At 37.6% G+C, this 24,507-nt stretch overlaps 1 protein-coding gene across 2 annotated transcripts in view; it reads right to left on the bottom strand.

The window, feature by feature from the left end:
- Nucleotides 1-21,266, bottom strand: part of IQUB (IQ motif and ubiquitin domain containing) — a 236,829-nt gene extending 215,563 nt beyond the window's left edge. For both annotated transcript variants that reach the window (XR_009260278.1, XM_058724434.1), the window contains exons 1-6: nt 21,153-21,266; nt 16,306-16,733; nt 13,291-13,425; nt 10,150-10,311; nt 9,890-10,062; nt 9,180-9,335 (exon numbers count right to left, since the gene is read on the bottom strand). Coding sequence is in view for 1 of the 2 variants with exons in the window: in XM_058724434.1 (XP_058580417.1) it covers nt 9,180-9,335; nt 9,890-10,062; nt 10,150-10,311; nt 13,291-13,425; nt 16,306-16,729 (1,050 nt within the window). In the remaining variant the exon portion in view is untranslated. The remainder of the gene's footprint in view (nt 1-9,179; nt 9,336-9,889; nt 10,063-10,149; nt 10,312-13,290; nt 13,426-16,305; nt 16,734-21,152) is intronic.
- Between the last annotated feature and the right edge of the window lie 3,241 nt (nt 21,267-24,507).

The raw sequence follows: 24,507 nt of genomic DNA, 5'->3' as shown, positions 1-24,507 counted from the left end.
TGGGTATTTATCCAAAGAAGAGGAAACACTAATTAAAAAAGATATATTAACTCTTATGTTCACTGAAGCATTATTTATAATAGCCAAGACATGGAAACAATTTAAGTGGCTATTGATGGATGAATGGATATGGAAAATGTGACACACACACACACTGGACTACTACTCAGTCACAAGAAAGAATGAAATCTTGCTATTTGTGACAACATGGATGGACCTTAAAGGAATTATGCTAAGTGAAATAAGTCAAAGAGAAATGTCATATGATTTCATTTACATGTGGGATCTAAAAAACAAAACAAATGAACAAAACAAAAATCATAGATGAAGAGAACAGAATAGTGGTTGTCAAAGGGCAGGAAGGTAAGGGCATGGGTGAAATGAGTGAAGGGGGTCAAGAGGTGAAAATTTCCAGTTATGAAATAAGTAAGTCATGGGTATATAATGTACAGCATGGTGATTACAGTCAATAATATTGTGAAGCATACTTGAAAGTTGCCAAGAGAGTAAATTCTAAAAGTTAACCATGTATGGTGACAGATGGTAACTAAATTTACTGTGATGATCATTTCACATGTATTTCAAATTGTTATGTTTTATACCTGAAACCAATATAATGTTACGTGTCAATGATACCTCAATAAAAACTTTTTAATTTTGAAAAAATAAATAGCACTAAATGTATGGTGTATTGGAGTTGGTAAGACTCTAATTCAAAGAATTTTAGTATTTTTTTGAGAGAGAGAGAGAGAGAGAGAGAGAGAGACATAATGTGCAAGAGTGAGCAGGGAAGGGGCAGAGGGAGAGAGAGAGAGAGAGAGAGAGAGAGAGGATGTTAAACAGGCTCCATGCCTAGCACAGTTTGATGTGGGGCTCAATCTCACAACTGTGAGATCATGACCTGAGCTGAAATCAAGAGTCAGGCCCTTAACTGACTCAGCCACCCAGGTGCCCCAGAATTTTAGTAGTTTTAATATTAGTCAAACTTTGGCCCTAATAATTAGATGCTCTCGTCTGGGTCTCAAAAAGAAAGAAGTAAAAAAGCAAAGAGCATCTTTTGATTTAACAGCCTTCAGCACTGGGTGGACATTGAGTGGGGAGGAACCTATTTAAAATTCTCATAATGAATGGGGCACCTGGGTGGCTCAGTCAGTTAAATGTCTGACTTCAGCTCAGGTCATGATCTCATGGTTCATGGGTTTGAGCCCCACATCAGGCTCTGTGCTGACAGCTCAGAGCCTGGAACCTGCTTCGGATTCTGTGTCTCCCTCTCTGTCCCTCCTCCACTCACTCTCTCTCTCTCTCTCTCAAAAATAAATAAAATATTAAAAAAATGTTTTAAAAATTCTCACAGTGGTACTCAAAATGTGGCCTATGATTCTATTGCTGGCCCACATGGCTTCTTACCTTGTTACCAGGCTACGAATGGCCTCAAGAACCCTGCATTACAGAGTAAATCAAACACACTATTTAATTTAGTAGACTTTTTTTTCTCACAGCAACATTTTTTCAATGAAAGAAGCACTGCATTGACTTACATTCTGCACAAATTCTTTAGCTTTTCACACACTTGTACTTGTGTTGCACTAGCCTTGAGTCCTTGTCACCACCATGGACTGCTTCTGTTCCAATGATGCCCGGAGCTAGAGACCCAGCAAAGCTGAGTCATAATCCAAGAGGACCTTAACACTGAGTTTGAATCTGCCAGAAATACCCAGCAAGGAAGGAGGATTGCTAGTCAGTACTACATCTTTCTTCACAAAACCTAGTAAGTAGACTTTTCCACTTTCAAAAGCTAGTGTTAAAAGTGTGCAATTCAGTTGAGCAATTTGGGGTAGGAAGAGACTAAATAGGTATTTTTTTAATTTATCAACCCAATCCAGAAGTTATTCAGTAATGAATTAAAGACACATTGACAGGGGCGCCTGGGTGGCTCAGTCGGTTGAGCGTCTGACTTCGGCCCATGTCATGATCTCGCGGTCCGTGGGTTCGAGCCCTGCATCGGGCTCTGTGCTGACAGCTCGGAGCCTGGAGCCTGTTTCAGATTCTGTGTCTCCCTCTCTCTCAGACCCTCCCCTGTTCATGCTCTGCCTGTCTCTGTCTCAAAAATAAATAAACATTAAAAAAAAATTAAAAAATAAAATAAAATAAAATAAAATAAAGACACATTGACACACAGTGTGGTCTCAAATGTGTTTTATACATGTAGAAAATGACTGAAGGAAATACGCCAATATGATAACATGACAGAGTATTACTTTCTATCAAATTTCTATTTCCGCATCTCCCTTAATAAAAGCCAGGCAAATTGCCCTGGTTGGCTTCCCTCCTTCAAGTTAATGAGCCTATTGCATGGGTTGTAATTTCTTAGCTTCCTCATGGAGGTAGGTTCCCCAGGACACATTCAGGCCATCCATAGGGCCATTGACAGAATGAACTTGTAGGCGATGAAAAGTATGGTAGTTGTTATATGAGTGATCCGGTAACAAACAAGCTGGGGCATGGGAGGAAGCCTTTGTGTTCTCGGGCCTTCTCATTCGCCAAGCTACACTCCTGTGGAGCAGCCAATCCAGCCTGCCTTCCCCAGACGCGTAAAGCCTGCACCAGCCGCAATGCCTAGCAGACTTTCCAAAGACAAAACGACAAATGGACAGGGAACATCTTCTCAAGTTAAGAGCATCCACCTTACCTACAGATCACCTATAGGCCCAATTCTATACAGGTTCAGACATCTGCCAAGCTCCTTCAGGAAAATACACAAGAAGATAATAGTGACTGGACCGTATATATAAATGATTATAGATTACAATTTAAGGAATGTGTGTGTGTGCATGCATACACATTCCTGATAAATTTCTAAGAGATTCTTATTTTATTTCATTTCATTTCATTTCATTTCATTTCATTTCATTCTTTTTTTTTTTTTTTTTTTCTTAGTAGGCTTCATGTCCAGCATGGAGCTCATTGCGGGGCTTGAACTCAAGACCCTGAGATCAAGATCTGAGCTGAGATCAAGAATTGGACACTTAACCAACTGAGCCCCCTGGCACCCCGAGATTCTTATTTTTAAATATATTTTATATTTTATGTATATTAAAATATACTTTATTTCAATTGTGAAAATTCTGTCATGTCGAAATAAGTCACTGAAAATTCTCTTTGGGCCTGGGGGCAGGATTACCAGATTAGAAAAGTAAAAGTCTCATCAAATGCTCTCTCCAAAAAGGAATGATAAAACTGTACAAAATTGTTTTAAAAAAAAATAATAATAACCATTTCAGGATTCTGGAAATTGATCAAAGGCATACATCAAATAAATGTTTATTGAAGAAAGATTACTAAACCTCAAGTAGGAGCACTGATAGTCTATGGCATTTCAAGTTGGGGCTGCTCTCGTATCTTCCTTCTCCTCACCCTGGATTCATCTGTGTCCACTTTCAGGGTGCTGAATTGATTTAAAATGAAGCAAAGAAAAACTCTATACTCCCTAAGCAATGTCACAAACAATAGTAATCTCTGTGGCAAAAAAAAAAAAAAAAAAAAAGAGGCCAGCAACTCAGATAGCTGAGATTGTAGTCTGGAGCAAGCAACAGACAGGCAGACTAGTGAGAAATTAATCAGAGATATCAGGAAAAGGAGATAGGCCACAGCGAGCCCTGATAACTTCCCAAATAGCCTTGGTAGTCTGAAGGCTGAACACATGTACACGGATGAATACATGCTCAGGAGAGACTGGAGAAAGCCCTACCTATTCACATATCCCAGGCTGCCTGTGAAGCCTTGTGCAGAAGAATTGCAAGAAGAAAACCCAGCAGAAAGTAAAAGCCAGGATGATCATAAACTAAACTTGTCTGAACTTCCAATGCATCCTCCAAACACATGGATCCATTAGTGAGAGTGGAAGCTTTACTAGCTCAAGGAATTTGAGCACAGCCTTTGATCAATCATTACCTAACCATTAAGCTATGTTAAACCAGGGGCAACCCTTAGGAAGCCAGACTTACAAGAAGAAAAACAACAACATTTCTTTTGAGCAGAGAAATCAATGGCGATATACTGTGATAGAAACAAACTCTAAAGCAGGTTTCAGCAATGGCACTGTTGATATTTTGGACCAGATAACCAGCTGCTGCAGTGGGGTTGGAGTTTCCTACGCGTTATAGGATGTTTGGCACGATACTTGTCCTCTACCATTAAATGACACTAGCACCCTCACCCTCAATCATAATCAAAAATATCTCCAGACAATGTAAATGTTGCCTGAGGAGCAAAATCACTCCCAGTTGAGAACCACTGCTCTAATTAATTAATCCAGACAAATCACTAAACAAATATAAGACAGATATAACATCAATCCCTGGAGTAAACAGGGACAGGATACAGAGTTGCTACAATGTTACTTAAAATGTCTAGTTTTCAACAACAACAACAACAAAATTATGAGAGCAAAAAGAAGACAGTATGACCAATTTAGAATGAAAAAATATACCAATCAATAGAAACTGCCTCTGAGGGGTCTATGATGTTGGACTTACAAAGATTTCAAAGCAGGTATGATAAACATGTTCAAAGAACTAAAGGGAATAAAGTTTAAAAGTTAAAAGAAAGTAAGGTGGCAATGATTCATAAAATAGAGAATATCAGTAAAAAGAAAATTAGTAAAAAGAAATTATTATCAGTTAAATATTATTTATCAGTAAAAATTATTATCAGTAAAAAGAAATTATTTAAAAAAGAGAACCAAATGAAAATTTTGGGATTTTAATTAAATTAAAACCTATTGGACAGGCTCAAAAACAGATCTGAATAATATAATAATTTTTATAATAATAAAAATGATAAATGTGATGATACATAATTAGAAATTATCTGCCCTGAGGGGATGGGAAAAAAATAAGGTAAATGAACAGAGATATTCAGGATACCATCAAGCAAACAAGCATACACAAGATATACTAAAGGGAGCTCTTTAGACTGAAAGGAAATGACACTAGATATTAATTTTAGCCCAAATGAAGAAATAAATAGCACCAGAAAAGATAATTATATAGGTAAATATCAAGGACTATATATATCTTCTTTTCTACAATTAACTTATTTTTTTTTAATTTTTTAAAAAAATGTTTATTTATTTTTGAGAAAGAGAGAGAGAAAGAGAGTGCAAGCAGGGGAGGGGCAGAGAGAGAGGGAGACACAGAATCCGAAGCAGGTTCCAGGCTCTGAGCTGTCAGCACAGAACCCGATGCAGGGCTTGAACCCATAAACCGCAAGATCATGACCTGAGCTTAAGTAAGATGCTTAAATGAGCCACCCAGGATCTCCTATGATTAACTTATTTAAAAGACAACTGCAGGGGCGCCTGGGTGGCGCAGTCGGTTAAGCGTCCGACTTCAGCCAGGTCACGATCTCGCGGTCCGTGAGTTCGAGCCCCGCGTCAGGCTCTGGGCTGATGGCTCGGAGCCTGGAGCCTGTTTCAGATTCTGTGTCTCCCTCTCTCTGCCCCTCCCCCGTTCATGCTCTGTCTCTCTCTGTCCCAAAAATAAATAAAAAACGTTGAGAAAAAAAAAAATTAAAAAAAAAAATAAAAGACAACTGCATAAAACAGTTAATTATGAAAGGATTTGTAGAGCTTAACATATACAAAGAATATATAAATTTGTAGAACAGTGATAGCACAAAGGAGAAGGGATGAAATTGCAGGGTTTTTTTTAATGTTTATTTATTTTTGAGACAGAAAGAGACAGAGCATGAACGGGGGAGGATCAGAGAGAGAGGGACACACAGAATCCGAAGCAGGCTCCAGGCTCTGAGCTGTCAGCTTAGAGCCCGACGTGGGGCTCGAACTCAAGGACCATGAGATCATGACCTGAGCTGAAGTCGGACGCTTAACTGACTGAGCCACTCAGGCGCCCCTGAAATTAAAGTTTTATTAGAGCAAAGTTTCAGTATTTTATTGGATTTTAGTTAGTATTACTGTCAAGTATATTGTTATAAACTGAGATGTATATTGTAATCCCTAAATTACACTAGAGCAACCACTTAGGAAATAACTCAAAAAAAAAATAATTTTAAAAAACAACAAAGCAATAATAAAGAAGAGAACCCAATTAAAAATGGCAAAGGACAAAGCATAAGAGACTGTTAAAAACTGAGAACAAACTGAGGGTTGATGGGGGGTGGGAGGGAGGGCAAGGTGGGTGATGGGTATTGAGGAGGGCACCTTTTGGGATGAGCACTGGGTGTTTTATGGAAACCAATTTGACAGTAAATTTCATATATTAAAAAATAAAAAATAAAAAATAAAAAATAAAAAAATAAAAAATAAAAAATAAATTAAATAAATAAATAAATAAAAAATAAAAATGGCAAAGGATCTGAATATACATTTCTCTTAAGAATACAGACAAGTTGCTAACAAGCACATAAAAAGATATTCAGTATCATTAGTCATCATGGTGTATACATCAAAACCAAATGAGCTGTCCCTTCACACTTTATTAGAGCAGCTATAATGAAAAAAACAGACAATAACAAGTGTTGATGAGGATGTGAAGATATTAGAATCCTTGTATACTTCTGGTGGGACATAAAATGGTGTAGTTGCTTTGGAAAACAGTCTGACAGTTCCTTAAAATGGTTAAACATCTATATTCACCATATGATACAAGTTATACTCCTAGACATACACCCCGGGAGAAATGAAAACACATGTTCACATAAAAATTAGTACATAAATGTTTATGGAAGCGTTATTCCTAATGGTCAATAAGTGGAAACAGCCCAAATGTCCATCAACCAGTAAACAGACAAAGAAAATACAGTATATACACTGGCATAGATACAGTAGGTATATCCAGTTGAGTACCTATAATGGAATATTATTCTGCAGTATAAAGGAATGAAATATTGATACCTGTTACAACATGGATAAGCCATGAAAACATTATGCTACGTTTAAAAATAGTCGGGGCGCCTGGGTGGCGCAGTCGGTTAAGCGTCCGACTTCAGCCAGGTCACGATCTCGCGGTCCCTGAGTTCGAGCCCCGCGTCAGGCTCTGGGCTGATGGCTCGGAGCCTGGAGCCTGTTTCCGATTCTGTGTCTCCCTCTCTCTCTGCCCCTCCCCCGTTCATGCTCTGTCTCTCTCTGTCCCAAAAATAAAAAATAAAAAACATTAAAAAAAAAAAAAATTAAAAATAGCCAATCACAAAATACTGCATATTGTGGGGTGCCTGGGTGGCTCAGTCAGTTGAGCATCTGACTTCGGCTCAGGTCATGATCTCACAGTTTGTGAGTTCAAGCCCCGCATCAGGCTCTGTGCTGACAGTTCAGAGTCTGCTTCAGATTCTGTATCTCCCTCTCTCTGCTCCTCCCCTGTTCACACTTTGTCTGTCTCCCTCTCTCTCAAAAATAAACATTAAAAACATTTATTCAATGCTGCATATTGTATGATTCCCTGTATATGAAATATCCAGAATAGGCAAATCAATACAGGCAGAAAGTAGATCAGTGGTTTCCTAAGACAGAAAATAGGGATTGACAGCTATTGGGTCCAGGATTTTTTTTCCAGGATGATGAAATTGTTCTAAAATTGATTGTGGTAACAGTTGTATAACTCTGCTTATATAGTAAAAATGATTGAATTGCATATTTTTTAAAGTATATATTATACTAACAGTAAAGGTTTTAAATAAAAAAAAAAGAATTAAAATGGTACATTAGAAAATACCTATTTAACATAAAAGAAGACAGTAAGGAAGAAGAAAGAATAAGAGAGACAAATGACATACAGAAAACAAATAGCAAATGGCTGATATAATCCAACCTTATCAATAATTAAACTAAATATAAATGTTTTAAACACTCCAATCACAAGGTGGAGATGATCAGACTAGATAAAAAGACAAGATCCAATTATATGCTGTCTACAAGAGATACACACTAGATTCAGACTCAGATTGAAAGTAAAAGGACAGAAAAAGACAATGCAAACGTAACATAAAAAAGTTGGAGCGGCAATTATATCAATATCAGAGAAAACAGACTTTAGTATGCTTTTGGTTTCTTTTTTTTTTTCTTTCCAACGTTTTTTATTTATTTTTGGGACAGAGAGAGACAGAGCATGAACGGGGGAGGGGCAGAGAGAGAGGGAGACACAGAATCGGAAACAGGCTCCAGGCTCTGAGCCATCAGCCCAGAGCCTGACGCGGGGCTCGAACTCACGGACCGCGAGATCGTGACCTGGCTGAAGTCGGACGCTTAACCGACTGTGCCACCCAGGCGCCCCAGTATGCTTTTGGTTTCAATTACTCTGGAAAGCTCCCTAGGTGATTCTACTGTCCCAAGGATTAAGGCCAAGGGATAAAGGAGTTAAGGTTAAGGGATAGAGATGGACAAAACTAATAATAGCCAAACATAACACACAAAACCCCTGGGAATCCCTAAGGGAAAGGAAGGGATTAGGAGCATTTAGAATTCTTGTTCCTTTTACGGGGGCCGGCGGGGGGGGGGGGGGGTGTGTGTGGAAGAATTGGGGGAGGATGTGGAGATAAAAACTGCTTTTAATACCAGTAAAACATGATTCTGACTGCTAAACATTCTCTCCTTGACCAAACTCTAATCAGGCATTTTTTCAACTAGGCCTCAACTTTTGGGCTTCTGTGTTCATCTCTGCATTGTTCAATTTTAGCAAAATCCTGGTAAGTAAGTTTAACCAGAATCCCCACCCTCATATGTGATTATCTTCAATATTTGATCAGGTTCCTCATCTTCCTTCATATCCAACAGATGATGCCTAATCACTCTGGCCTGCCTTCAGCAAAAATCCCCTTAGAATGGGTTAGCCAGGATCTCCCATTTCCTTTCATGTTTTCATAGTAATTTCCCTTCCATTGACCCCTACCCTACTCCTTGGCTATAAATTTCCAGTTTTCCCAGTTTTTGTATTTGGGGTTGAGCCCAATCTCTCTTCCCTACTACAAAACTCCAAGGAGTAGCCCCTCTTGAAAAAGTTTGCCTTACCATCTTTAATATGTGTTATGAATAATTTTTTCTTTAACAACACTCACGTAGGTGTTCTTCGTAAACTAGTGTGGAATACAGAAACGCAGGCAGACACACACAGAACAACTGGCTTATATACTTCAGTTTTAAAATTCACTCATGATAAAAGTTATCTTACCGCCTGTAATCTTTGAGCATGGTATTCTGCTGCTGAAAAATATTTTCCTGGTGTTACCAGTTTATCAGTCATATTTGATACATACACCCCAATTTTAGTCATCTGTGTGGATGTTGTATTTGTAGTTTGCTGGAGCTTTTTTCTCTGAAAAACTGTCTAAAATAAAAACATAAATATTTAAATATCCACTATATACACATGTGAGTAAAGAGCACATTTTTCTATCTGTTTAGTAAATTTTCTGTTATTATTTTAATTGCCATATAATTCCTTGAAAGATTTTAATTTTTTTAAGTTTTTATTTAAATTCTAGTTAACATACAATGTAATATTAGTTCCAGATGTACAATTTAGTGATTCAACACTTCCATACATCACCCAGTGTTCCTCACAAGTGTACTCCTAATCCCCATGACCCATTCAACCTATCCCCCCACCCACCTCCCTCTGATCACCATCAGTTTGTTATCTATAGTTAAGAGTCTGTTTTTTGGTTTGCGTCTCTCTCTCTCTTTTTTCCCCCTCTTTGCTTCTTTGTTTGTTAAATTCCACATATGAGTGAAACCATATAGCATTTGTCTTTTCTCTGACAGACTTATTTCACTTAGCATACCTACATCGTTGCAAATGGGGAAGACTTTAGACAGGTATACAGAATATTTGTTGATTCTGCAGTTTCAAAAATCTCCATAGGAAAATAAAAATCTTACCTGGGTATCCCTACAAAATGCATAGTCTTTTTTGGTAATCTTTTTAGGTACAGTTTGTGTTCCAGCATTGTGATATTCTATTCCTGTTATTCTATGTCTGAATCCACCAAGAAATGGTTTGTGAAAGTCAGATTTTATAATCTCAACAGCTACGTCCTGGTACTGAGCAATGCCTAAGGAGGTAAAAACCAAGACTGAATGAAAGTTCACCTACAAAGGGACTCTAAAATACTTTATCTAAAAGACATCAAATAACTAACCAGTTTGTACTCTGACAGTTATGATGTGAGAGGCATCACTTAATCCATCTACTCTTTTGATTGGAAATAGATCTGGATCTGTAGAAAAGATTTCCACTTGTACAATATCCTGTGGCTTAACTCCATGTTGTAGTAGGGTCTCATTATTTTTAAGGATTATTCCTAAAAAATGACATGAAACTATAAGAAGTGTATGACAAAGAAATAACTATATGTACTCATTTTAAGGGGATCAAAAACATCGAAGATGATTCTATGAACACATATAGTTTAATTACTTAATAGAATATTAATGATGTCCACCCCTTACCATAATATTAGTACAGAAAACTCCACAATGGGAAAAGTTAAGATGCAAGAATTCCACATTATAAATAAAGCTATAACTCTCACAGGATTTCTCATCAGAAACACAAATATATAATAAGCATGCAACTCTATAGATATTTTAAAGTAAAAACATATTCTATGAGTAAAATCGTATTCTAAACATTGATTCTCTAAAAAAAATCACAATGTGTGTAAGCACAGGACATATCTAATTCAGGGAAAATTTGATTATTGTAATACCCACTCCTGTCTCCAATGCAGAAAAGCATATACTCAGAGTTCCAAAGAATCCTTCTCTTTCTGTTTCTATAATCAGGAACTCATATTAGTAAATTCGTGGAAAAGTAGAGTTAAGCTTCAGCTTTGTGCTGGAAAAAGTGTACACCACTATATTTTTATGTTATTTTGTATCTTTTTTACTTCTATCCCCCTTCATTGGTTTATTCTATAAATTGACTCCAATTTTATTTCTCTATTTTAAGGAATACAAAAATATGTGTAATCTTATTGGCTGCTGTTTTGATAGAATATATATGACTCTTCCAATGAATGGTCATCCTAAATTACAATTGGGAATTTGAACATAGCAAAGGTTTTGTTGCATTCATTCTTAGAAATATATCAGATACCACCAGTCTATTTTTGCTATGTTTAAGAAAGTATAAAGATCCTTGAGTTTCAATTCCACACCCCAAATTCTTAACTTAGAAAATTAACATGAATGTTATACGGGCTTTGTAACAGGTTGAATAATGGCCCCAGAATATATCCATGTCCTAATCCCCAGAACCAATGAATGTTACCTTATATGGCAAAAATGACTGCAAATTTTATTAAGTTAAATTTTTTGAAATCGGGAGATTATCCTGGATTATCTAAGTGTGTTCTAAATGTAATCACAAATGCCTTTACAGAGGAAGGAAGGGAGATTTGACTATAGAGAAGATGATAAGACAGAAGCAGAGAGAGATTTGAAGATGTTCTTCTGCTTGCTTTAGATGGAGAAAGGGGCCACAAGCCAATGAATGCAAGGTATACAACTCTAGAAGTGGAAAAGACAAGGGAGCAGATTGTCCCCAGAACCTCCAGAGGGAGAACAGCCCTGCCTGTATGTCAGCTTCATGTGAGTGAAACTGATCCAGGATTTCTGGCCTCCAGAGCAATAAATCATGTGTTGCTTTAAGTTACTAAGCTTGTGGTTGTTATAACAGCTATAGAAAACGAATATAGATTCCCAGAGCCTTCTTCTCTTCATTCCTCTAGTTTGTATAGTAGGCTTAGTCCCAATTTGAACTCCAATTCTAGTACTAGGAGAAGCACCTGTCTTAGAGGGCGATTGACACAGAATCAAGCTCTTTAATTATCATGGCTGACATAACCCTGTTACCCAGTGGTGACGCCTGGCACTTACACATAAAGAAGAAGGGTCATGAAGTGCAAAGAACAAAGATTAGTCTCAGGTACCACTAGTTAGCTACTCCAGTCTCAAAGTGCTCTCTCTTCTCCAGTTTTGAACTTCACCTTGTATATAATGCCAAACAATTTCCAATTCCCTTTTTGGAGTCATACCTATGTTTAAGTTCAGACTCTAACAATCATTAGCTATGTGAATTTATGCTAGTTTCCCAAGCTTTAGTTTCCTTCTTTCAAAAAAAAAAGTTAATAATACCTACGTCAAAGGGTTGTTATGTGGGTTTAATGATAATGTGATAATATAGGCAAAACATTTTATAGGACTAGTACACAATATGTGCTCAATAAATTAACTATCATGATTGTTATTACTAATAAGTTTAAATTTTAGTATTGTTTCCCTAACCAACCTTAATAATCAGTTGTTTGAATACATGAACATCTTAGTACTACAGCACATTCATTATAATAGTTTTCTGAAAATAATTTTGAAATTGAACTGATTATTTTCTCTGATTTGACAAGGAGGAACTTAACAGGTGTGGCTTAATCCTTTTTAGTATTTAGGATTTTCCCACACACAAAAAATGTTCTTATTTCCCTGGAAACTTTTTGGTGGCATCTTTTTAAGTTAGTACCAAAACTTTTAAAATGAAAATATTAGGATCTGTGCAGACATATTCTATAGAAACATTTATTTAACTATCATGGTTTTACTAATTATATCACAGTTACAAAGACTAAATCCTCCCATGACACAAAGCTACTATAAAGTGGGCTGTCCAATATTGCCCACAAAATATAAGTAAACTTGAACATCAGGGAATGTGAATTCACCTTACTGTATAAGGACTGACAGATAAATCATTTTCAGTCCTCTTCTTATTTTATACATGCTCATCCTTATCTACTTCTTTCAACCTCATTGCCTCCTACTCACCACACAGCATCTACTTCCAGCCACTCTAAACTTCTTACCACTTCCCTGAAGTCCCAGGTTTTCTCACCTCTTTGGGACTCAGCTCAGGTATTGTCACTTTTATTAAATGAAGCTTTCTAGAACCTCCCGGTTTCCTTCCTCTCTGTTCCCACAGCTTTTTGAGCATATCTCCATTAAAACATTTGCACATTATGTGGTTAACCATTGCATATATCATCTTTCTGACTAGTCTGTAAACCGACAAAGTTTTGTTTCATGTTTCTCTACATCTTCAGTTCTTAGCAAAGTATTTAGAACAAATATGTACTCAATAAAAATGAGTTGAATGAATGTATAATCACAATATAATGTTCAAATAGTAAATATCAAGATATTTCATTTAACAAATTAAAGATCTTGTTTATCTACACATTAAAACTAAAGAAGTCTTGATAAGTTTTATTCGCTTCCAAGCTTACCTGAATATCTCATCTGCAGTACGTTAGATGGGATACTTAATACGTATGAAAAATGATCCTTGAGATACTTTACAATGGAGTCTATTTTAAAAGGCATTATAATTTCCTGGCCCACAGGAAAAAGTACAACTTTTACTGTAGATAAAAAGAGAAAAGAAAGAATCATAGTCAAAAGCAAGGGTCAGCAACCCAGTGCATAAGCAGATAGAAAATTATGGGACAATTTTTAACCACACAGAATGCAGGTTGCCTCTGCCATGTTCCCCCACTGTACCTCCATGATAAGAGTTACTTTTCAAATGCTATGAGAAGTGACATTCAGTTTTGGTTTTGAAAATTAACTCAGAATCTCAAGAATTAGCATCAGTAGTCAATACCTGCTCCCCCAAATCTAGCTTCAAAGTTCAGATCATTATTCCAGTCTCTGCTATGAGGATCAATGCACTTTCAGGATTACCTCTTTGCTCAAAATACCACAAGAAATAAGAAAGAAATAAAGCTAAACTACTTTTAAAGATTTCCAATATCTGCTGTTATACTGGTATTATTTGGTACTAATTTGGTATTGGTATCTGGTATTACATTACTCAGATATAAACACAGGAGCATCTCAGAAACTCAAGCATTTCTGTGTACTGAGTATTGGAAGGGGAGACCCTAAGACCTAGAGGGTGTCCCTGAACTTATGGATGTGCATACTTTGATTACACATTGATAGCATGCATTAGTAAATCAGTGATTATTCATGAAGTTAAGAAAAGTCAATAAAGAAATTTTCAAAATAGAAGGTGTCTAATACTAAGTCCATTCCTCTTCCCATAATTTTTTAAATGTGTATTTATTTTGAGAGAGAGAGAGAGAGCAAGTGAGCAGAGGAGGTACAGACAGAGGGAAAGAGAATCTCAAGCAGACTCCACACTGTCAGTGCAGAGCCCAATGTGAGACTCGAACTCGCAAACCACAAGATCATGACCTGAGCTGAAACCAAGAGTCGGGCGCCTGACTGACTGAGCCGCCCAGGTGCCCCATTCTTCCTCGCATAATTGATTTATGTCTATATTGCCAAAATGCAAGGCAGGAAATCACTGTTCATTACAAACATCTAGAATAACTGCACACAAATCTACTTTTCACAAAAATGGACATTATACGGTTCATTACACATTCTATAAAATAAGAAATCAAGACACATGTTGATAACAAAAAAACTGTTCACAAATTATAGGAGGGAAACATAGTATTTAAAAGCTGATTATACTGGAATAAACGTTCTTCTTTTACATCTATAGACTTTAAATTATAATGGAGAAGATGTAATAAGTAAGTTGGAGGGTAGAGTTCACACTGTAGGCCAAGAAAGTTTTGTATACTTCTAGATGCCTGACACATGACAATTTTCATAAAGCTAAATGAGACATTTATTAATAATCTCAGAATGAAGGGCGCCTGGGTGACTCAGTCGGTTGAGCGTCCGACTTCAGCTCAGGTCATGATTTCATGGTACGTGGGTTCGAGCCCCACGTCAGGCTCTGTGCTGACAGCTCAGAGTCTGGAGCCTGCTCCAGATTCGGCGTCTCCCTCTCTCTCTGCTCCTCCCCCACTGATACTCTGTCTCTCAATCTCTCAAAAATAAACATTAAAAAAAAAATTTTTTTTAAATCTCAGAATGAAATTTAACTAGGTATTGTCAATGTTAAGGTTGAGATTGTTAAAACTTGTTTTCACAGCTATCAACAAAGAAAACACTTTCACAGATATTATCAGAAGGCTATTTTAGCTGTTTTATGGATTCAAAATTCTATGGTTAATATATTTTAAAATTTTCATAGCAGTGACTTCCTAAGCTTTGGGAAGGAGTGGTATGTGAAGGAATTTGTGAGTCTCAGGAAGTACAGGACCAAGACAACTTTATCTTAATCACCATGTGTTTGTTAAAAGCTAAAGTGTCAGGAAATCACAGAAATATCAAAAAATAGAGCCCAGGGGTGCCTGGCTAGCTCAGCTGGTAGAGCATGCGACTCTTGATTTCAGGGTTATGAGTTCGAGACCCACGTTGGGCATACAGATTACTTTAAAAAATAAATAAACAAACAAATGGAGCCTAAATTTATTGTGAATAATGAAACTGAAGGATAACAGCTTCAGTTACGTATAATTGGGCTCGATTACTTTCTTCTCCTTCCTCCTTCTCATTCTTTACTTGTATTGACGTGCCACACAAGGGTACACTGCCCCCACTGGATTCAAAAGCTACATTTTACCAGCCAAACTAAGCTGCTATTTAATTGTTAAATGATAGCCCATGTTCTTCACCCTATGGATGAACAATTTCAAAACTTATGGACAAGAGAGAGGAGGAGCAATCAGTGAATCACCCAACTAGGATGGTTCTATGTGCAGCCCCCTTCTTGCCACTCCACTTTGGCTTTGTTACTAACCACGTAGTAATGACTCCTACATGGCATCAACATTATGCCTTTAAAATTAACCTATAATGCAAGACAACGACAGTTTTTCTGAAGCTAAATATAAAGTTAACACTAAACAGAAGTCTAGAAATATGTAAAAGTAACAAGATGTGAGGAATGACCACTAGAGATGGAACTAGGCTCTCTGGAGTCAAGTCCCATTCCAACTCTTTCTTGCCAGCTATGAAGAATCAATTCCAAAGAGGCATGTCAAAGAATTACAGTTATACTCAACAATTTGTCCACCATTTTCCAAGGTCCCTAAACATTTAAAAAACCTACTTCACTTAGGAAAAACAGATCAGCATCAACTTAAAGTTTAATAGTGCTCATCTATTTAGGGAAAATAGTACCCTGCACAATAGAGAAGCTTCACACATAATTAGCAATGCAGTGGCAGTAGCTACAGAAGTTTTGTGGATAAGGGAAAGGGATAGGGAAAGTATGTAATATCACATATAAAACAAACCTGAAACAAAAACAAATTTAAAAAAGTAAACGTTCTTCGACATGAGGTACAGAATATCCTATCTTCCCTAGGTAATACCTGTTGCTAAGGAATCTTTCATTGATGTTTTCAGAGATTCCTTTATGGCCTGTATTTTATTCAGAAGTGTCAGAGATCCAGAATACCCTCTTGCTGGCAGCATTGCATTATCATATTCAGTTCGATAGTGCTTTGGAGAATGTCTTGGAGAATATGAAGTGTGTTTGGGCAACATAACCTCTCCCACAGGTTGTTCTTCGTCGTTTGGTTCCAGGCTTGGTAACCTCTGGCTACTTTCCTCCTCAGCATGTGTGCCATGGCCCTCACCAGACAGTTCTACTTCAGATTCATTATCTTCAGTTTGATCGGACTCTGGAAGCTCTTCTGAGGGAACCGGAATATTGATAGTCTCAAAAGCATCATCATTTTCTTCTGATGCATTAACAGTATTCTGAGCAACAAATTCTTCTTTCTGATCAGACATTTTCCTGAACCAAGAAACATAAATACATTTATTACACATAAAAATTTCTATACCAAATATCAAATTCATTGCTGGTATACATAGTGCAATGTTGTTCATTATTTTTTAAAAATACTGATTATTTTAGCAATGGCATCAGGTAAAAACACTGGTGAATTTTTAATAAAAACAACACAGAAAGTAAAAATTACACCAAAAGAGGACCTCAAAGCACAATAAATTTGAGAAAGATCTACTGTCAAGAACATATTTAAAAATATTTTAAAACATATTGTCACCTCTTCCTTAGTCAATGAACAATGCCTTGTGAAAGGACTTATTTGAATAGTTTGTTTTTTTTTTTTCTAAACACAACCTAACACAGGATTTATGCTTCTGAGGTTACAATTGATTAGAAGCTCCAAGGATTCTGCCGGCTCCACAGCAACCGTACCCCAGATAGTAAACACTCTTTGTAGTAGCTTTGCTCTCACAAATTGTAGCAGAGGTCCAATGACCTCTGTTCCCCAGAACAAACATATCAACAAACTGTGGGAGGATCTTGGAGCTGGCTAGGGCCTGAGCTACAGCAACCAAGAGCTTTGGCTTTGGAGACAGTATGACAGCATCCAGGAGCTTGGGCCCAGGGTGGCCTAGGGCAGCCAACAGCCAGGCTGCAGGGGCAGGAGCTGAATCAGAGCAGTGAAGAGCCAGCAGAGCAGGAAGCCTACCTTAAAAAGCTGGCAGCCAGGAGGGGAGGGTGGAAGGGAGGATGGAAGGGAGGATGGGAGAAGTGGCCCAGCAGGGGGGGCAGACTAGAACTTGGACAAGTAGTGAGATGGGAAAGTTGTGTTTAGGGCTAACACGTTAAGCACAAATCCTTATAGAGAAAAAAAATAACGTTAGTCAGTGAAGTTCTCTGTCTACTAGATGACAAATTTCCAAAAGTATGGAATATCTGGAATAAAAATATATACTTATGGAATTCAATGAACATAGCATTAGAGTTCAAGAGAGAATTATTAATAAACTAGAAGATAAATAAAAAGATTTTAGAATGCTGCAAAGAGATAAGGAGATGAAAAGTATGAGATTAAGGGCCATGCAAAAGAGAAAAAGAAAGTCTAGCCTATTTTACTGGTAAGTAGATCTTACCGTGAGCTGAGAATGGTTTTGTACTTGAAAATGAAAAACAACGAAGAATATGCAACAGAGATTGCACGTGGCCTGAGAAGCCCTTTTCAGAAAGAGTCTGCCAGCCCCTGATCTAGTATAGGTCACACTGGAATCCCAGAGAAAACAAAAAGATGGAAGAGAGAAGATATTTTTAAAGGTAATGGCTGAGAATTTCACAAAGCTGATAAAAAATATGGATCCAAAGACCCAAGAAGCATAACATAAATATGCACTTAACAGGGTAAGTAAACACAATTCAAAGCCATATATGTTGTAATTACATTACAGAATAACAAAGAGAAGGTCTGGAAAGCATACAGTGATAAAGTACATATCATCTACGGTTTTGAATTACATTCATTTGCTAACATTAATACAAAGGAGAAAAGTAAACTCACTGTAGATTTCTCATCAGAAATATAGAAGCCACGGCAACGATGGACTAATTAAAAGAAGAGAACTATCAACCTAAAACTGTGCACTTAGCAAAATTATCTTTTGAAACACTTAACAAATAAGTTATCACCAAGGTATCTACTCTAAGGACTTGTAAAGGATACATTTGATGGAGGAAAATGGGCTCAACCGAAGTCCAAAGTGCAAAAGGAGAGGTGAACAAATAAATTATAAACATATGGGTAAACCCCAAACAAATACTGTCAACACAAAATAACAGAAAATTGAAATATTAGACAATAGTAATATGTAATTAGGAAGGGAAAGATGAGCATGAACTGTTCTCAAATCCTTATACTATTTACAAAATTGAGGGATATGATATTCTTAACCCTAGACTTTGTTAAATTAAATATGCATAGGTGAATTTCAAGTACAACCAATAAAAGAGCTGAGATAAAGGTTTAAAATTCCAAAACAATAAAGAGAAAAAGTGAAATGAGAAAAAAAAAACTGAACAAAAGCTCAATTTTTAAAACATTCAAGAAACTTCTTTAGGCTCTCACTTACAAAAAAAAAAAAATCTTCCTTTTGGTTATTTTCTCCCATAATGGGGCATAATGGCCTGATTAGAAAGAGTCTCATAAGGAAGCCCTGATTCCTGGCAAACATAGTCCTCCCATTCCTTCGGAGAGGCTGAGGTAATGCTTTTGTCTACGTCTGGTGGGTCATCCTCCCCCCGCTAAAATGGCCAAGATGTCCTCTTCTAAAACAGCAATAACAACAAAATCAAGAACTTTTGCTCTTCTAAAAACACACCTAGAAGAATAAAAAGACAAACCATAGCCCGGGGGGCAATTTTTTACAAAGCTCATATCTGAATAAGGACTTGTAACCAGAATATATAGAGAACTCTCAAAACTCAACAAGAAAAGAATAGTAGTTTAAAAATGAGTAAAATATTTAAACAGGCAAGTCAACAAAGAATATCCTTCAGAAGACAAATAAGCGGGGTCAAGACTAGAGCGGCACAGGATCAATGCAGCACCCACACTGTGCTATAGTCGCAGGTGCACCTAAAAATAGATGACTCCTAAGTTTGGGACCCAGTTGCCTCATTCTAGCCCTGGCCTGAGAACAAGCACGTGAGAAGATGCTCAATGTCATTCGTTATTAAAGAAATGGAACTTCAAATATATATATATTTTTTAGCCCAACAATAGCAAGCGCTAGTGAGTATGAAGACAAGTGGACTTCTTATACCTTGATGGTGGAAACGAAAATTGTATGGCACTTAAAATAACTGTCAGTTTTCTTATAAAATTAAATATATGCTTATCATATGACCCAGCAATCTGTGTCCTTTACCCAGAGGGAATGAAAAACTACACACCTACAAAATCTGTATACAAAAGTCTATAAATGCTTTATTCTTTTTTGATTTTTTAAATGTTTACTTTTGGGAGAAAGAGACAGTGCGTGAGCAAGAGAGGGGCAGAGGCGGGGGGGAGGGGAGGGGGGGGAGGGGAGGGGGGGGGAAGGGGAGAGACACAGTATCCAAAGCAGGCTCCAGGCTCCGAGCTCCAAGCTGTCAGCACAGAGTCTGACACCGGGCTGGAATCCACAAACCATGAGATCATGACCTGACCTGAAGTCAGATACTTAACCGACTGAGCCACCGAGGCGCCCCATAAAGGCTTTATTCTTAATCACCAAAGACTGGAAACAACACAAATGTTCCTTAGTTGAGGCATGGCTGCACATAGGAGACACTCATAAAATGGAATACTACTCATCAATAGAAAGGAATAAACTATTGATACAACATGGGCAAATCTCAAATGAACTATGCTAAGCCAATTCTAAAAGCTACATACTTTACGATTCAATTAAGTAAAAAAGCAAAGCTGTTGGTTTACAACCTCTAGAGTTCCCCCGGGGTTAAATCCGAAACTGAGCCCCATACATGGAACGCAAGGAGAAACCAAAGAAAGAGGCAGCATTCCAGAATGGTAGGTGGCAAGTTTAATAAGCAAGGGAACTTACAAACAAGGCTTATCTTTGGCAGCTGCAAGACAGCAGATCTCTGGACCCACCAGCCAGAATCTTAAAGAGTTTATACAGGACCTTTACTGGGTTCAGTCAGGAATCCAGTCCAGATGGTCTCAATAACACACTACTGTCTCAAGGCCGGGTCCTTGAAGCATAAAACAGATTTTCACTGCACAGTCTTTTTACTGTTTGAACTTTTTATCACTTTTACCTTTACCTACTCAAACGTAAATGTTTTCATCTTTAAAAAAATTGTCCAAAGTAGTCCCTATGATGATTGCATACAAAAATGTCCCCCTTTCACTTACAGTTTGCATGATTTCACTGATATATGTAGAATGTTGATGGAACCAGTAAGGCTGGGATCCAGTTTTGCCTTCTACCAAATAAACCTGTGTAATTTTTACGTTTTTAAAGAGGTACAACAAAGACCGTGGGTGGAGAGGAGAGTGCCAAGGAGGAAAGCATGAAAGCCCTCTATTTAGAAAAGACTCAAAATGGTCCCCATGGATGCCTATCTACTACTACTACTACCGTGATAAGCACTCCGGGTGGAAGATGAGGTACACCTCCCGCCTTGCTGCTGCTGCTTCCGAATCCCAAACCTGGGATCCAGAGCCAGAAAAGGAACTAAGAAAGATGGGATGCTTTGCACGGTTTCTGAAGCAAAGGTGGAACAGTGTCCAGCCGCCAAGCAGTCCCCAGAGCCCAGGAGGGATCAGCGCCCCGTACAAAGTTCTGGGAGTTCAGCGCCTGTCACCGGTTCAAGGCCGGTCTGAGGGTGGGGCCAAGGGAGGGCAGCCAGAACCTGTCCTCCTACCTGACTCAGAAAAGCAGCTACTTGGGTCGCACAGGTTTCTCAAAAATCTCTCAGAGGAAGCAGCGTCCGCACCCGCCACATTCTGTGTTGCCGGCCATATCCTAGCAACGGCCCCGGCACCACCTCCTCCTGCCCCGCCCCGCTCACGCGAGAAGAGGCGGTGCCCGCGCTGGAAAGTAAAGCGGGGGAGGGAAGGAGAGGGGCGGAGCTAGGGGCGAGGGGCGGGAGGAGGGGTGTGGCGAAGGGAGGAGCTGGACCTGAAGCGGGTCCTGAACCGGATCTGAGCGGGACCTGGGCGGGATCGGGGGCGAGGAGGAGAAAGCTGGCGGCAGGGTGTTTCTGTGCTGGGTACCTGCGTCCTAAAGTGAATCGGCCGCTACCCTCCAGACTCTCACTTAAACTTGCGGCAGGGCACAGTTCTCCGAACCAAAAGCTGAAAGCAGTTTGGCTTATAGATCTAAAAAATGGTATGTAATATATTATGTGTAATGTAATTATATGTAAATATAAAGTGAGAGTGAAGACCTTGACAAGGGAAGATTGTTGTACACAATGTGTGCCTGCTTGCCTTTGTAAATATTAGAACTTGGCTCTTAGCTTCCTGGTAGCCAAAGAGAAAAGGGAGACAGGAGCTATTCTTTTAAGTCAGGAGAAGCAAAGCTTTGGTTAATCACGGAATTATAAAGGTTTTTTCTATCACTGTAAATTCTTTAAATTAAGAAGGTTTTTAAAGCAGCACATGTTATTGGGGGAAAGGATCAATTATATTCCTGTTGCAAATGTTGTGACAGATATTACGTAGCTTCATAATAATAGCTAATACTTATTAAGTATTTTGTTACTAAGCACTTCACATATATTTCTAATTTAATCCTTACAAAGTTTTTATTAAAGAGGAATTATGATTAGCCTCGTTTTACTTAATGAGGAAACTAAGGCTCAGAGAGGTTTAGTGGGGAGCCAGGATTAAACCCAGTCTGATTCCAGACCTCAATTTTAAACGACTATTCTATGTTGTTTAACACACTTTGATGGTTAAAAGGCACATAAGGTTGATTAAATTAAAATTTTTGTCGTAGATAGTAAAAGTCCATTCTTCATTCATAACGTTCAATGTCTTCAGTCCTTTATACCGTTCCACTGAAATTACATTCTCATGCCCCCAATAACTTCTTAATGTCCAGTGTCATTTTTCTCAATGTCTTCATCCCATTTTATGACAGTTTCTTACTAGAACAATATAAAATATGTATTATATTCTCAAATATAGTCAGCTTTAATAATGGTTTTAAATAAAAGCAAATTTGTTTAAATCACTTCATGATTCCACATATTCACAAAGAGCTGAGAAAAGAGGGGGAAGCATTCATATAACCCCTAGGGTTAGTCTCTCATGGGTAAACCAGGTGTGATTGGAGATATGTAAACTTCTTCCACTCTTCTATTGCCATCTCCAAAATCATAGTGTATCTTAAATTTTACTAGTAACGAGAATTCCATTGGTTTTAAACACTCACTGTGCTGGCTCTCTTTAAAATTTATCATGCACTGTCCTGCTTGTGAGGTGTAGGCATAGAGGCAGGAGATGGAGGAAGGAAAACCTGGTGATAGAAAACTTGAAGTACTTCACAGTGTTAAATGTGACTTGATACCCACGATACGTTCATATTTTATTTATACTTTGCTGTGGAGATGATCTTACACAACTGTCTTAAAATATATGAGCCTAACTTAAATTGGTGGGTTTCTGAGTTAGTCTTTACAGGTGGGAGTGGTTATTACACATCAAAATCACACACATACACACACATGCACATACATACATACATATACATACACACACAAATATACACACAAACATATAGTTGTTTGGTTCTACAAAATAAATGTAAATGCAGGCTGAAAACAACCACTAGGAAAAAGAATCTCAATTCTGAAAGTGGAAAAGTAATTTTTTAAATTTCATTTTACATTTTACTTTTCACAATAAACTTATGCATTTTCTCAGGAGTTTTTGCTCAAAATGACTTAACTTTATTTCTCATGAAACATCCATCTTTTCTTATCTCAGTATTTATTTATACAATAGACAGATCTTTTAATGTGCTTTTTTTTTTTTATGTTTATTTATTTTTTAGAGAAAGAGTGTGAGCGGGGGAGGGGCACAGAGAGGGAAACACAGAATCTGAAGCAAGCCTTGGGCTCTGAACTGCCAGCACAGAGCCCGAAATGGGGCTTGAACTCACGAACTGTGAGATCACAAACTGTGAGATCAGCTGAAGTCAACACTTAACCGACTGAGCCACCCAGGTGCCCCTCATGTGCTTTTATTTTTACAAAGATGCCACCTACTGGCTGTATGAAATCAAACATTTCAAAGTATTTCTCATTGTTTACTCCAGGCCAAAATGTATTTTGATATAAATGAATGTATTAGAAAAATGTATTAGAAGAATTTAGAAAACCAAGGACCTGAAAATTATGCTTTTAGAAATTATTTATATGGATTAAGTTTGGATCATACCTCTGTGAGCTTGTTAAGAAACTATATATATGCTTTTTTTTTTCTGAAAACTTTTTTCTGAAACTTTAAGGGACAAATGTGTTTGAATTCAGATTTTGCAGATTTTTGAAAGGTAATATGAGCATATGCTGTATATTCTGTAACACTGTCAGTAGGTCTGGGGAAGTAGTCCAGAATCAAATACATTAAATCTGTGACAAAAATATATTCCCATTCACATTAAAGTGAGATAAAGACCAATTCAGGTCAGCTTTTGCTTCCAAATGAATTATGAACATTCTTGAAGTCTGGTACTTAGGTAGGGATTGTAGATCTGTTTTACCCTGAGAAAAGGAATCAGCCCTCCAGTGATAGAAAAAGAGAGTAAAATGAAACATTGTTATAAAACAGTAATGTTTATCTTTAGAAATGCATAAAATGTTCATCCGGAAGCAAGCAAACAAACAAACATGATATTCGAAGATCATGAGAAATCTCCTGCCCTATGGTTATGGAAGCATGTGTTGAAATGGCATCATCCTCAGCTCAGATCCCTTGAGTGACTCTTTTGAGAACTGTCAGCCCTCATTAGACCTGTAATATGAGCAAGAAACAAACTTCTGTTGTTAAGACATTAGGATTTAGGGGTACCCTATTCTAATTCACTATTTTTCTCAATCGTCAGCTACTTTCCTTCACTAACTAGAGTTTTGGTTTATTGCCTCTAAATAAACACTTTTAAATAAACTTCTCCGGTCCCCATCAATAACTCAAATCACACATCACATTCCCACTTTGATTTTTTGTGGATTCTATTAAAAATAAGCCTCTTGATCCTCCTCTAAACCAAAC

Source organism: Neofelis nebulosa, chromosome 4 (assembly GCF_028018385.1).
Source record: "Neofelis nebulosa isolate mNeoNeb1 chromosome 4, mNeoNeb1.pri, whole genome shotgun sequence".
NCBI lineage: Eukaryota > Metazoa > Chordata > Mammalia > Carnivora > Felidae > Neofelis > Neofelis nebulosa.
This window is presented reverse-complemented; position numbering and strand designations above follow the sequence as displayed.